The sequence below is a fragment of the Delphinapterus leucas genome, chromosome 6 (genome assembly GCF_059928025.1).
Source record: "Delphinapterus leucas isolate spDelLeu-1000000601 "Yukka" chromosome 6, BTC_Dleu_Yukka2, whole genome shotgun sequence".
Classification (NCBI taxonomy): domain Eukaryota; kingdom Metazoa; phylum Chordata; class Mammalia; order Artiodactyla; family Monodontidae; genus Delphinapterus; species Delphinapterus leucas.
In genome coordinates this window covers 117,369,103-117,382,561 of record NC_143134.1, presented here as the reverse complement: position 1 = coordinate 117,382,561, position 13,459 = coordinate 117,369,103, and the positions used below count along the sequence as shown (strand labels likewise).

General features: G+C 53.6%; 1 protein-coding gene across 9 annotated transcripts in view; it reads right to left on the bottom strand.

Annotated features, from left to right (window-relative positions):
* SLC25A25 (solute carrier family 25 member 25) overlaps positions 1–13,459 on the bottom strand; it is a 32,071-nt gene that overhangs the window by 1,661 nt on the left and 16,951 nt on the right. For 5 of the 9 annotated variants that reach the window (XM_089913786.1, XM_089913783.1, XM_022578638.3 and 2 more), the window contains 8 exons: positions 5,486–5,612; positions 5,306–5,393; positions 4,588–4,623; positions 4,215–4,326; positions 2,847–3,005; positions 1,097–1,249; positions 763–870; positions 496–663 (listed from right to left, as the gene is read on the bottom strand). In XM_089913786.1, the coding sequence (XP_089769912.1) occupies positions 496–663; positions 763–870; positions 1,097–1,249; positions 2,847–3,005; positions 4,215–4,326; positions 4,588–4,623; positions 5,306–5,393; positions 5,486–5,612 (951 nt within the window). Of the gene's footprint in view, positions 1–495; positions 664–762; positions 871–1,096; positions 1,250–2,846; positions 3,006–4,214; positions 4,327–4,587; positions 4,624–5,305; positions 5,394–5,485; positions 5,613–7,920; positions 11,869–13,459 lie in introns of those variants that run through there. The other 4 variants (XM_022578634.3, XM_022578635.3, XM_030761593.2 and 1 more) reach the window with 3 other exon arrangements.

Sequence of the window (13,459 nt, the reverse complement as noted above, 5' to 3'; positions counted from 1 at the left end):
GGGCTTGTGAGGCAGTGAGAGACTGGGGCGCTGAAGGGACAGTTACCGGATCCACACAGGAGGCGTTGCCCCATCACATGGGATCCGCAAGGCCACTGTAACCTGATTCACTTGGCCTGGGCCGGCCTGGGGCTGGCTGGGCTCCTGGCCTGCCTGACCTTTGTTTCTGCTGTCACTGGGGATTTCTGGATAGGATGGGGATGCCGCAGGGGCAGCCCCTCCCTTCCCTCCCCCGAGAGCCGGACTCCTGTGCTCCGGAGTCTGCTGGGGGCCCAGCAAGCCCCCAGGGCATCGTGCTCTGTAGATCTGCCTGCCAAGCCCCTGGGGGTACAGAACCTGGGGGCTGCCAGGGGCAGGCAGTGTGACAGGACACCCCTGCAATGGACAGGTGAGTCTGGAAGGAGACAAAGGGGGGTGGAGGGGTGACACATGGCCAGGAGGGGGTTTCTGAATCTCTCCTGCTGCTCAAGGGGCCTGAGTCCTCTAGGGCCTCACCTCGTAGACGGCCAGGTCTATCCCAGCGTAGGGGATGATCCCTAGCATGTTGGGAACATAGCCTTTGTAGAAGGCGGCCACGCCCTCTCTGGCCAGGATCTTCCTGGCGCAGTCCAGCATGCCCGAGTACTGGCCTGTTTTGCGCAGGGCCATCCGGGTCTTCAGGACCTGCAGAGCCCAACGGAAGTGACGGAAGTGTGAGCCCAGCCCACTCCGCACCCTCACCTCCACGCACACTGCCCGCCCCAGGACCAACGTGGCCCTCACCTCCATCGGGTAGATGCTGCTCTGGGCAATGGCCCCTGCCAAGGACCCTGCCACAAGCCTCTCGTGAATCCTCAGAGTCTCCTGGTCACTCCCAACGAGACGCTTGATCTGGAACAGGGAGCAAACAGACTGATACCCCTCCCAGAGACCAGCATACCTGCTCCTGCCCTGCCCTTCCTCCCGGAGCCTGTCAGCTTTAGCCAAGACCTGCTGTCCCTCAGGTACAAGGACTGGTCCCAGGCCCCAGGGAACCAACAGGGCAGGGGCCTCATTCCAGGGGAGCTCAGGGGGCAGCTGCTGATGGGCGACTCTCCCTGGGGCGCGGGGTCCTCACCTGTTCATAGGCCATGAACTTGATGGCCGACTCGGGGGCAATTTTGAGGACGTTGATGCCATTGCCGCGCCAGAGTGATTTGGCCCCTCCTTCTCGAATCATCTGGGTGAAGCCACCCACGATGCACATGTTGTTGCTGCGGGAGGCGTGGACCTGGGCGGGGGGAAGGACAAGCGGTCAGAAGGAGCTCAGCGGCCACAGGGCCACCGTTGCCTGACAAAGAGCCAAGATCAACGGCAGGCAGGCTCCGCCCTCGTGGCACTCTGAGGCCAGCTCGGTACCCTGAGAGTCTAACGTGGCTGCTCTAGGTCCCACTAGATTCTGCTGTGCACCTGCTGGTGCCAACCCCATGCTAAACACCTCCACAAGGACTACTTTAAAAAAAGTTGAGCTTTTGGGACTTCCCTAGTGGCCAAGGCAGGGGACATGGGTTCCAGCCCTGGTCCGGGAAGATCCCACATGCCGCGGAGCAACTAAGCCCGTGAGCCACAACTACTGAGCCTGTGTGCTACAACTACTGAAGCCCGCACGCCTAGAGCACGGGCTCCGCAACAAGAGAAGCCACCGCAATGAGAAGCCCACGCACTGCAACGAAGAGTAGCCCCCGCTCACTGCAACTAGAGAAAGCCCGCGCGCAGCAACGAAGACCCAACGCAGCCAAAAAATAAATTAAAAAAAAAAATTGAGCTTTTTAATTATGGAAAATTTTCAAACATATATAAAAGTATAGAGGATTACATAACGAGCTTCCATGAACCCATAATGAGCTTCAACCATCATCAAACCAGCCAACTGATGCCCCCCACCCCCTCCCCCACCCCCATTAATTTAAAGCCCCTCCCTGGCATTTTGTCATTTCACCCAAGGACAGCTTTTAATCTCTACAGCATTCCTGGGGATCTGGCTAAGAAAAACACACTGATGAGGCAATTTGTTCGAACCCCTTAGTTTCCAGAGCAGTAGAAGTCCTGGGGCTGAAGTGACTCGCCTGAGGTCACCCAGCTGGGACAGTGGGACCCCGGGTCGGGTCCCAGGCCCAGGGCTCCTCTCCCTGAACCACTCGCCTCCCTGATTCAGCACCAGAAGGGAGTTCTCATTCTTCCATCCATAGACCTCAAACCGAGGCAGGCCCAGGAGGCGCTGAGGGGGTAAGGAAAGGATGACACCTTTTCTGAGCAGGGTTCCTGGCACGAAAAGTGCCAGAACGCAAGTCAGGGGGCAAGGGGGTGACCGGCCACTGTCCAAAAGACACTGGAGTCCACTGGTGTGTCCTCAGGCAGCTCGATTTCACAACCTTGCTCCTGACTTGGGTTCAGCATGAGCTGAACCTGCCCTGTGGACGTGGAGCTGGGTGCCCAGCCAAGGGAATGGTGTCCAGGCCAGGTGAGGATCTGTTCGCACTGCCCCCCCACGTGGTGGCCTATGTAAGATGCGCCTAAGGAAACAGGTTCCTGCCACACCCCAGTTCTCACTGGGGTCATCTGCCTCCAGTATGGCCCTGTAATGTGACTCCTGGCTTAAGGGCCTCAGATAAAATTAGATCAGGCCACCTAGGCCAGGATCTAATGTGCAAAAGGCCACCTAGGCCAAGATCTAATGTCATCCTTGTCTGAGCAATAATTCCAATCTGATTTACTGGGTTAGGAAAGTATGGGCCCAAAGCAGGGCCCCAGATAAGGGAGGGGAAACCAACCCACCAAAGAAACCCAAGGTGGAAACCAGGTGGCTTGGGGCCTGTTTTCCTGCGTACCTGCATGAGCACCTTGAGTCTGTCCAGGGGGGCCGTGCAGGTTCTCGATACAGCCCCCGCCCCACCGCCAGCCACCAGGTGTCTCCACCACATCCCCGTCTGCCTCTCCTCCACCGTGAACTCGTCGGGGACCGTCAGATTCTCACCCACATCAAAGATCTGTGAGGAAGACCAACAACGATAAATCTAGTAGGCTCCCGACGCTTGTGGCAGAGCTGCCGGCAGACAGCCAGGTCCACAGCCTTCTGCCGCCTAGAAGGGACCCCCTGCCCCTTCGCTATGTGGAGGCAGCAAAGCTCTGAGCCGTCTGTGGCCTTGGAGAGGCCCAGGTTAGAACTGAGAGCACAGCTGGAAGAATGCAGGTAGAAAACCATGCGGACAGCCCTTCGGGACACTGCCAGGGGCTCCTGCAGAACAGCTGACAAAGGCACTGCGGCTGAGGATCACCAGGTTGGCTGTACTGGAAGGATCAAGTCAGGGACAAAAATTCTTCTGGAACCTGACGTGTAACCGGATCACGTTGGCAGAACGTTATGCAAGACTTCTGCAAACACGAGAGGTTGTGCTGCCTGTGCAATGCCCTCTCTCCCAGGCGGCCTCCCGGCTCGGCAGGCAGAGCCAGCTCTGCTCCAACCTTGGGGCTGCAGGCCAGACCCACGGGGCAGCGGCTCCTACCCGCAGAGCGTCCACCTAATTTCAGCCAACGAAGATGCCAGGCGTCCCCTGAGGGCACCTCGGGAGACAGAGGAGGAGGACCTGTGGCCTCCTCTTCTGGAGTTGACGGTCCAGGATGGATAAGACTGCCACCAGGGGATACTCAGCAAGGACCAGCAGAAAGGGATGCTCATGCGTGAAGGGGGCTCGCGGGCGAGGGGTCAATGGGGCCACTACCAGTGAGGGCGCAGAGCTCTGTGTGTTTCTGACCGGGGGTGAAAGAGCAGTGGGGAGGTATTCTTTAGCCATAGAGAGAAATGACACAAAAAATGGGGTGGCCGGGGGGAGAAACTGAACAGCTCTGCTACTGGATCTCTGCAGAGCAGCCCTCAGGAGGCTTTGGAAGAACAAGGAGGCTCAGGGAGCGGGAGCTTACAGCGGACCTTGAAGAACAGGCAGCATGTGGGGACAGGAGGGCATTGTTTCTAGCAGAGGGAGCCCCGTGTTTGGGGCATGGGCGGGCCGTTCAGGTTGGCCGGCATGAGGGAGACGGAGGGAGCATGTGGAAGGCTGGCAGAGAAGCAGACAGCCCCACCACTGAAGGGGAGGTGGGCTGGGAACCCCCACCACGATGGGGGCTAATGCTGGGCGAAGGGGACCCTATGAACGGACGAGGGAGAAACCCCCTTCCGGCCCCAGGAGCACGGGGCTCACCGTGGAATGCTTCCAGTACAGGATGATCTCAGGGATGTTTTCCACGGGGTGCAGGAGGTGATAGTCTCGCCACTCGTTCCAGTCGATGGTCATTGTGCCGTTCTTGTCCATGCTGCAAGACAAATATGTGGGTCGCCCAAATGTAAACAGGCCCCGTCTGTCAGCCGCACTTCCCACCTCCAGGGGAGCCGAGGGCAGGCGCGTGGCCACCAGGAAACCACAGAAGGCGCCTCTGCCCCGGAGGAGAAAAGGCCAGGTGGCTCCACATCCCACCTGGTACAAAAACGGGATTTGATGGCCCACGAGAACCCCGTTCTGATCGGGCACAGAGGTCAAGGAGGGAGGCGGTCCCGAGAGTGACACGGATACTTACTAGGTGACAGGGCCCCAGAAGTGGCCCGTTCGTATTCTGACAGACAGACAAAGGAAGATGCAGAGGAGAGAGGAGAAACAACACAAATAAGTGCTCTGAGCGGCGGTTAGTGACGCAAGCACATGCCACGGCACAGCACGAGGACGCACCCTCCACGCGGAGGGGAGCAAGGGCCAGAGGCTGCCGTCCCTGACCAGCCGGCTTCGGGCCCCTGGGACTTGGGGAGGCTCCGGAGGACAGGAAGCGGCTCTGGGGCTGTTCTGTGCGAGTTCCCAGCACAGCAGTGATGCCAGTCCCCAGGACCACCCCTGGCCTGTGGGATGCCCTTCGGGGCAGCACATCTGAGTGTTCTATTAGGAGGAAGTTCCCCACAGTGGAGGGCGGCCACGTGAGCCCTGCCCCTGGACGACCGGGCAGAGAAGGGTGTCCCTTGCTGGCCTTTCACCTACTAAAATCCCCAGCTAGTCTTCTCTCTTAGCGGGTGGCTGGCGCTCAGGCACTCTGCCAGGTGATCTGTGATTCTACCACCGGAGCTGACCAGGAACCCGGGGAGCAGCTGGTCTCTGGGAGGGGTTACTTATTCATCCCTTCCAACCACCAGAAGCCAAAGTTCGCGGAAACAGGGTCAATACAGTGAATGGCACGAGGGAGTGAGTCCAAGAAGCCTTCTTTCGTCACACTTTTGTTCAACCAGACGCAGGGGCGGCTACGCACTCACCTCTTGAGGATTTTTTCTGCCTGCTGTTCAGATATCTTGACTCCCAGGTCCCGCAGGGACTGCATGATCTCCTGCGCGTCGATCCGTCCTGGAACAACAAAGGCCGTGAGCCGGAAGCCAGCCCTGCGGAGAGGCCCAGGACCGCTGGGCCCGCCGCTGGCCCCCGGGGGCAATGCTTACCATCATTCTTCTTGTCCAAACTCTTGAATACCAGCCTCAGTTTCTTCTCATGATCTTGGAGATAATGGACAAACTCTTCAAAGTCTAGCTGCCCATCGAGGTCTTTGTCGCCAGCTTGTACAATTTTCTATAAAACAAAAGTAAGGTTTTGTCCTTCAGCTTTTCCTGTCCCTCGTGGTGTCCCGTTCCCAGGAAACAACTGCTCAACCGTGAACAGAGGTGGCCCCATGACCCGAGACACTTCCCCCCCTCCACTCCCAGGGCCACCACCTGGATCCCCTAGGGCCAGCCAGAACCCAGCCAAGAGCCCACCGTGTTTCCCTCATGAGAAAGAGGAAAAAGAGCCCGCAAGAGGAGCCCTTCTGACAGAGGCCGGCAGCAGTGGGCTTGGTACTTCCACCAGGCCAGCTGCCCGGCTCCCCTGCAGCTCTGTCCCTGGTGCCAGGCCTCAGCCCCGCATGCTCTCTGCCCAAATGTGGGGTGGCCCTGGAGCTCCAGATTCCCTCAGAAACTCTGCAGCTTGCTCTTTTTATCCCTAAAAGTGGCACTGGCCCAAGAACAATTGGGGGCGACCAGGGTAAAGGTACAGGGCAGAGCTGGCCCCTGCCAATGGCTGCTTGGCAGAAATACTGCCAGAGAGAACTCTGGAGGATGGAGAAGTGGTAAGAGCAATGGGAACTGTTCTTGGGCCTGCTTGATGGCGCTGCCTGTCTCTGATCTCAGGGGAGCCAGGTGCTATAACCAACCTCAGCTCCCTTAACCAGGCACTGAAAAGCAGGGCAGCTCCACTTAGGAATTGTTCAGTGACCCAAGGAAGCTTTAAGGGACCCTTTCCTGGGCAGTGAGGTTCCAAAAACCTGCACCTGCCCTTAGACATGAGCTCTGTTCAGCAGCTGCAGTCCGTTTTCAATGCTCAGCAACTGGTCTGTGCCCGGGGTCCCGCTAAATGCTTTACCTCTAGTGACCCGCTGAATCCTCGCAAACAGGCCTGGGAGGTGGGTACTATCATTTCCCCCATTTTCCAGAGAAGGAAACAGAAGCTCACAGAGGTTTAGTAATTTATCCAAGGTCGCACAGTTAGGGAAGTTGGTGGGCAGGATTCAAGCCAGGCCTGATGGACCTCCAGAGCCACCTCTGTAGAGTGCCTGCTGCCATTCTAAAGGTTAATCTCAAGAAGGTGGGGAACATACATGAGTCACTCCAACCCAGCAACACCCCAAAACTAGGACCAAAAATCTCCTAAGGAAAATGGTTAGAGTCTCCCTGTGTTGCCCAATTCTCTCAGCAAGAAATACAGTCACTATCCACAAACCAGTGTGGGTTTCAAAGTCTTCTGAGCCAGTGGGTTTGGAAATTGATGGGCCATTGGCTAGCTGGTCCTCTCCAGATACTGTGTCACCTAACATGATCCAAAGAACAACTCAGGGAGGCTGTGGCTGGAATGTGAGACACAGGCTGGCACGTGTTCTATCAGCTGTCTGGAGTTATGTTAACTTCCTGCAGACATTTGTGCTCTCCACCAAAATACAGATTACATTTAGGTTAAGCACCCTAGATTTATGAGAGGAGCGGAAATAGAATCTGCATGTCATTTAGAAATGAGGCGGACACTGGGCACGAAGCTCATTGGTATCTGGGTGGCTCTGGCACCAACGCGATCCATGTGCCTTGTTGGGTGGGTGCCCGTGATACAGACAACTCAAGGACATGCTCATGCAGCTGATTTCAAAATATTCTAAGTCGTTGCTTCTACCTCAGTCCGGTCTCCTTCCTAGGATATGCAAATCACCACCCCCTGCACACCATCTGACCGTCACTGCCATCGTGAGCACTGGGGGATAGCACAGGATCTGATTAACGGAGAAGTTGGGGTGTCCCTTTAGGAGGCAGGTGACCCCCTCAGACTCTGTAGCTGTTTCCCCATATTTAAATTAGTAATGATTTCTGCTGCCTCCTGCTCCAAAGAGACGCCTAGGAAGGTCCCCTCACCCCTGCCCGTTGGTTTGTTTCACCCAGGGCACAGCCCTGTCACCTCCAGCCTCCGCAGCCACGGTTCCAACTCCTGGGTCTCCAATGAAGGGCCTCTCCCCTCCCCTCCTGCCCCCCAGCTCAGATAAAGCAGCTAGACTTGTGCCCCTGCACTTCCTGGCCCTGCACTGCTTAGAACCCCGCCCTCCGCAAGAAAATTCCTTTCTGTCTCCCACAAGTGCCTTCCCTATAATTCCAGCCTTCCTTGGAAGTCACATGAGAGCCAGTCACTCCCATGATGTAATAGCCCTTTAGCTGCCTATAGTTACGCAACAGCTGGGGGAAAAACTGGCACGCTTAGAAATGGTGGGGACCTTTGAGGTATGCAGACCCTCTACCAGCTCATCCATTCACTCAGCCAACACTGATGAAACGCCCGCTGCCTTCCACGGTACAGAGGTACAGACCTGCTTCCACTGGCGGTAGGTGGAGAACTCCTGGGAGGGGATAAAGACACTGAGTTTGAAGATGGACTTCAGCTCGGCGGGAAGCCCCTTGGACTCGAAGTACTGGAACTCGGTCTGGGCCTCCCCGATGAGGGGCACGTACAGGCACAGGCAGAGCATGCTGGTGGGAGCTGTTTCAGGCGGCGTGGAGGCAGGAGAATGCTGCCCGGCCCAGCACACTTGCACAAGGTATGCTGGGGCGCAGCTGTCATTGGCTGCCTCCACCCTGTCCTTTCACTTAATTGAAAAAAGTCTGCTCACTGAACCTCCCGCCCACAGCCAATGAGCACAGAGCCCGGCAAGGAGGCGTGCGTGGCCGAGTGCAGAGGGATAAAGATCAGGACTGACGTCACCTGCTCCCCAGTTAACCCTTCGGAGACGGGCAGAGCACTCTGCCCTGCCCTGGGATCTGCCCCAGAAACCTTCACCCTCTGGCTGCCAATCCCTCCAAACAAACAGCCTTTGGCCTGTTTTTCCACAAGGTCCCCAAACGCGTCACACAATACAGTGGTTTCTCTCCTTGGTAAATCATTCCCAGCAGAAAAATAAGTGGAGGTAGAGAATGAATCAGTGCTCACCTGAAACGGCCCCGTTTCGCTGTGAGGGTAGAAGTCAGTGGGGGGGTGGGGAGTAGTCCTGGAAGTAGCCCCCGGTGGGGGTGGGGAGGGGTCTTTCACTTGCAGGGGAGCTGCCCCTCAGCCGGCTGCCTGGGCCACACGGCTTTCCAGGCACAGCTCTGGCTGGCTCTAGTGACCCTCCCCAGGCCACCCTGCACATGAGCAGCCCCTCCCCTGTAGGCTTTGCCTGGGGACCCCACAAGCACCGAGAGGCTGAAATGATGGGGGCAGGAAGAGGACACTCTAGGCCACTCCTCAGCAGCGCCAATCTGGGGTCAGCCTGGGCCTCACTTAAGATCCGCGGATGTGGTCTTCAGAGCCCACATTCATTCAGGACACTCTAAAGTTCAGTGCATCGGAGCTTTCTGGTCTACAACTGTGCTGCTCAATACTTTTACTTTATTTTGCCACGCCACACAGCATGTGGGATCTTAGTTCCCTGACCAGGGATCGAACCCGCGCCCCTGAACAGTGGCGTCTTAACCACTAGACTGCCAGGGAAGTCCTCAATTGTAAATAAACTAAAATTCAATGAAACTAAGAATTCATTTCCTTGGTCGCATGGCCACACATTATTTCCATCATCACAGAAAGTTCTACTGAGCAACACTGCCCTAGAATGTCCCTTTTAGGTGAGGATGAGAGGAAACTTCAGGTCTTGGAGAGTCAGGATCCGATCTTTATTTAAGGGCCACCCTGCCACCTCCACCTCATTCCTTCCCAAGGAAGATGTCAGATGCATGCTGCAGAGGAAGAGCCCACGTCACAGAGATGAAAAAGGAATCCATCTCGCTATGTTCCATCTACAGTGCACCACTTCCTAATATAGACGAAACCTCGCGACCAGGATGGATTAAAAACAGATGGATGTCATCTGGGGATCCACCAAAGTAAAAGGAACTTCTTAAATTCACTAAAAAGCTTTTTGTTGAGAACTTGAAAAAGGTTCTTAAAATAAGATGTTGATGCTTATATACATCATTATGAAACAGATTTTAATGACTTATATGATATTTCAGCCCTTCTAAAAGAGATCTGATGGTGAGTCTGTAAAAACAGGTCTTGGGCTGTTTCATCCACCCACTAGGGAGGATGCGATGAGGTATCCAGAGGCAACTCAGGATTATTCAGGCCAATTCCTGCTCAGCCTCCACCTAAATCCATGATACTCAGCTGTCTCTTAAGCTACCCAATCCAGAATGTTCTGCTTTACGGCTATTTTTACGTACATCTTATCTCTACTGCTAGGGTCCTAAAGGCAGGGCCTTTGTACCTCCTTGCCTGGAATGAGCCCTTGCCTTGATCACGGAGGTGCTTGACATAAGCAGTTTCTGAATGAATGAATGAATCGTGCTTGGCAGGCCTCTGAGACCCCAAAAAACAAACACGACCACTCTTGATGAAGACCTTAGGTTTGGTTTCCCGAGTGCCAGCAAACAGAGTCCTCAGGGTATTTTGTCCACCTCAACTCAAAAAGATACTGTATTATTATTTTTATTTTAAAGGAAGTTCACACTTATAAATAAAAAAGCTGAATTTTAAATGCTGATCTTCCTTTTTAAAATTATTCACGATTGCTTCTGAAACGAAAATAAATCACACAGATCTGTTGAAGTGTCTCATTTCAATGACAACTGCAGTCCTTCCAATACAAAATGGCAAATATTTTGACTGAATAAATAAGTTGTTCAATTGAAGATGTTCCTTTCCTACTAAACTATGTTTTTCAAGTCATGTTGGTAAACATAATTGTACCATTGAGGGGTTTTTTTTGGTACCAATGAGTTGTATGATGTATTTACAAGACAAATCTGAGAAGAGATTTGAAAACAATACCAAATGAAAGTGAAATCAGCATTCAATATATAAGGAACAATTATTAAAGCATCATGAAACAAGGGCAACTATCTTCTAGAATCAACAGAATGGAGTGTCCTTGATTATAACAGAGCTCATTACTCTACAGACCGATGGCATCACAGGGCCGGGAAATGTTCTCTGAAAAGTTCTGCATGTGCTCGTCAAGACGTTATTTTACAACGCTTACATTAATTCTATTCCAATGTTAATCTTAAAGGGCTCCAACGTATTTCTCTTTTGCAACTGTGTTTGAGTCCAACAGAATGTCTTCACTGGACAAACGTAAACTGGCGTTTGCTTATTTATTTAAACCACCCATCTTCCTGAGTTGCATAGGTCATGCAGAACTCTGTTGTCACACAGAAGCCTTTACTTCTCAGTTGAGCCAAGCTCCAGGCACCTGGTGTCCAAGGCAAATGCTCTCTCCTTGGAATTACAGACACTGGGCCCCACAGGGGCCCTGGGGTCATCTCTGAATCTCCGAGATGAAGAAACAGGCCAGGAGAGGCCACCTGGTTTGCCCGGGCCCCAGAGCCAGCTGGCGGAGGCTCACCAGAGCCTGGCTCCTGTTACAATGGCCACTTAAAACAGCATCCAAGCCTGACACTGCCATAAAGAGATTTTAGAATTCAGCTTCCAAAGAACACTTGTCAGCCTGACCCTGAGAATTACAGTGAGCAGTACCTCACATGGGAAGGCAGCAGATGCGGGGGAGTAATTTTAGCCTTAGCTAAAAAAAAACCACACAAAAAATGTATCTGTTACAGCTCTGAACACATACGTGAGAAATACAAATAAGGAAGACGAATATGGCAGGGCTCAGGACTTCCCTGGCGGCCCAGCGGTTAGGACTCCGTGCTTCCGCTGCAGCGGGCACGGGTTCTATCCCTGGCTGGGGAACTGAGATCCCGCATGCCACGTGGCGTAGCCAAAAAAAAAAAAAAAAAAAAGTTCATAAAGCAGGGCTTGTGCTCCGTTCCTGATGTTTCACACCAGCTCCCGGTGCTTCTGGAGGCCCAAGTAAAGTGCTCTCTCCCACTCCTGCCATCGACATGTCTTCTCTGCTATCTTTACCTGTTCTAATTTTGTGACCCAGATCTACTTTTGTTTCCTTTCTTGCAGTGTCCATTCCTGTAACAACCAGTACTCAGAAACAATGGCAGCCACTCCAGATGCCTTAGAATTCAGTGACATTCGATTTCCCTTAATCTGCTAAGTAGCAGTTCCTCTCACAAGCACCTTCTCACCCTCAGATCTGCGCATGCCCCCACCCCACCAGCTTTCCTTGTTCTACCACTGTTTCATGCCAAAGATCCCCGTAAGTGCCGGAATACCATGAGCAACAACAGGGCAGGTAGAGTACCTCCGGGAGCGTGGCATTAGCTCATACAGTATTTCCACCGCACTCCCCCCCCGCCCCGCCAATGACTCAGACCAAGCCAAAAATATTAATATATTGCCAGCATCCAGCTATTCTAGCCCCACCCACCCGTAAGGCCCTCGAGCCTCATTTGCTGCTGTAGCCGTAATGTCATTTGATGATCGGGTTGCCATGACAGCCCAGTGGAGCCGGTTTCCAATGAAACCTGCCTGCACTTGGCAATTAGACACACAATGAGCAAAATTCTCTGAGCTTCTGAGAAGACGGCCCCTCAGGATTTGAAAGCTTGAATGCCGCTCAGGGCACCTCCCACCCCAGACTAATGGCTTTCTTCTCCAACTGCAGATTGACTCTAAGACAAAGATAAGGGGGGAAACTGGAACAGTTCTGAGAATAAAAGCTGGCCGGAACCTGACTCACCAGCAGACATATTTAAGAGAGAAATGAGAGTCGAACAAAGTAGCGCCACTGGGAAACTTAGAAGGCGGAGAACCAAAGTGAACGTCTCTACGAGGTTCCCATGAGGTTGTGGCAGCGTCTGCCGGAGAGAAATGGCGAGCCAGGCCCCACCGGCCCGCGATCCCAACCTCCAACCCCTACCTTCAAGAGCAGCTGTGCTGGAAAAGGACGCACGCTGCTGAAACACTCTTCCAGTTCTTAATTTGTCTGCCTTTAAAGGGTCCACACACCGCCCAGAAGCGCTTTCTTGCTTGTTTCAAACCAAAACCAGCTGACGCGCCTCCCTCTTGGGGCTCCCCACACCCCCAGGCAGCTGATCCATCTCCCTTCTGGGGAGAAGTGTCAGTGAGAGGTGTGGGTCTCAGGTTCAGCCCGCCTTGCTCCCGATTCTGTAGGCCAGGAAAGAAGCCGTTCAGAACAGTCCTGATGCCAGGCCAGCCCAGGGGGAGGGCTGACAAGAGCTGCCAGTCGGTGTGAGTCTGGGAAGTGGAGCAGTTAATTATTAAAGTCAAAAGTGGGTGAATTTAAAAGGAGCCAGCCAGTCCCTTAAGCCCTTGGCCATAAGGCAAGCAGGTCTGGAGATAAAAGTTCCTCATAATAGATAACGCCACGGCCATTTCCGAGCTCCTGTAAAATGATCAAAAGGTAGAAAGCGACACCTGTCACATCTCAGGCACAGCACAGATGCCGAGACCCCTGTCGCCCCGGACGAGCCCATCACAGACTAAGGAGTCTCCTCAATGCGTAACCTGAAACCACTGCCAAAGTTGTTGCATCAAAAGTTCCTCCCACTTAGCAAAGGAAAAATGAACATCCATTTCTTAAATGCAGTAGTTCAATTCAGCAGAACCTTTTTTGGACTCTACAGTGTACCACACACAGCGCAGAATCTCCTTCCTTTTTCCAGTTCATTTTTATCCTGAGAAAGGAGAAAAGATTCAAAATAACCAAGCCTCAGGAGGTGAACAAGGTTCTCCTACCACAGGCAGGAGAAACCACAGCCAAATAGCCTTTCTGTTCTGATCCTGAGAACTCGACTGGTCCCATTAAAAACTGCTTTCTTAAGGGAAGATGAGGGCAGTACATGGCAAAGTTCCAGGTAGACTGAAATGAAATCTCACCTCTACCCCTTCTTAACTGTTTAATCCCGGGCAAATTACTTAACCTTTCTGCACCTCAGTTT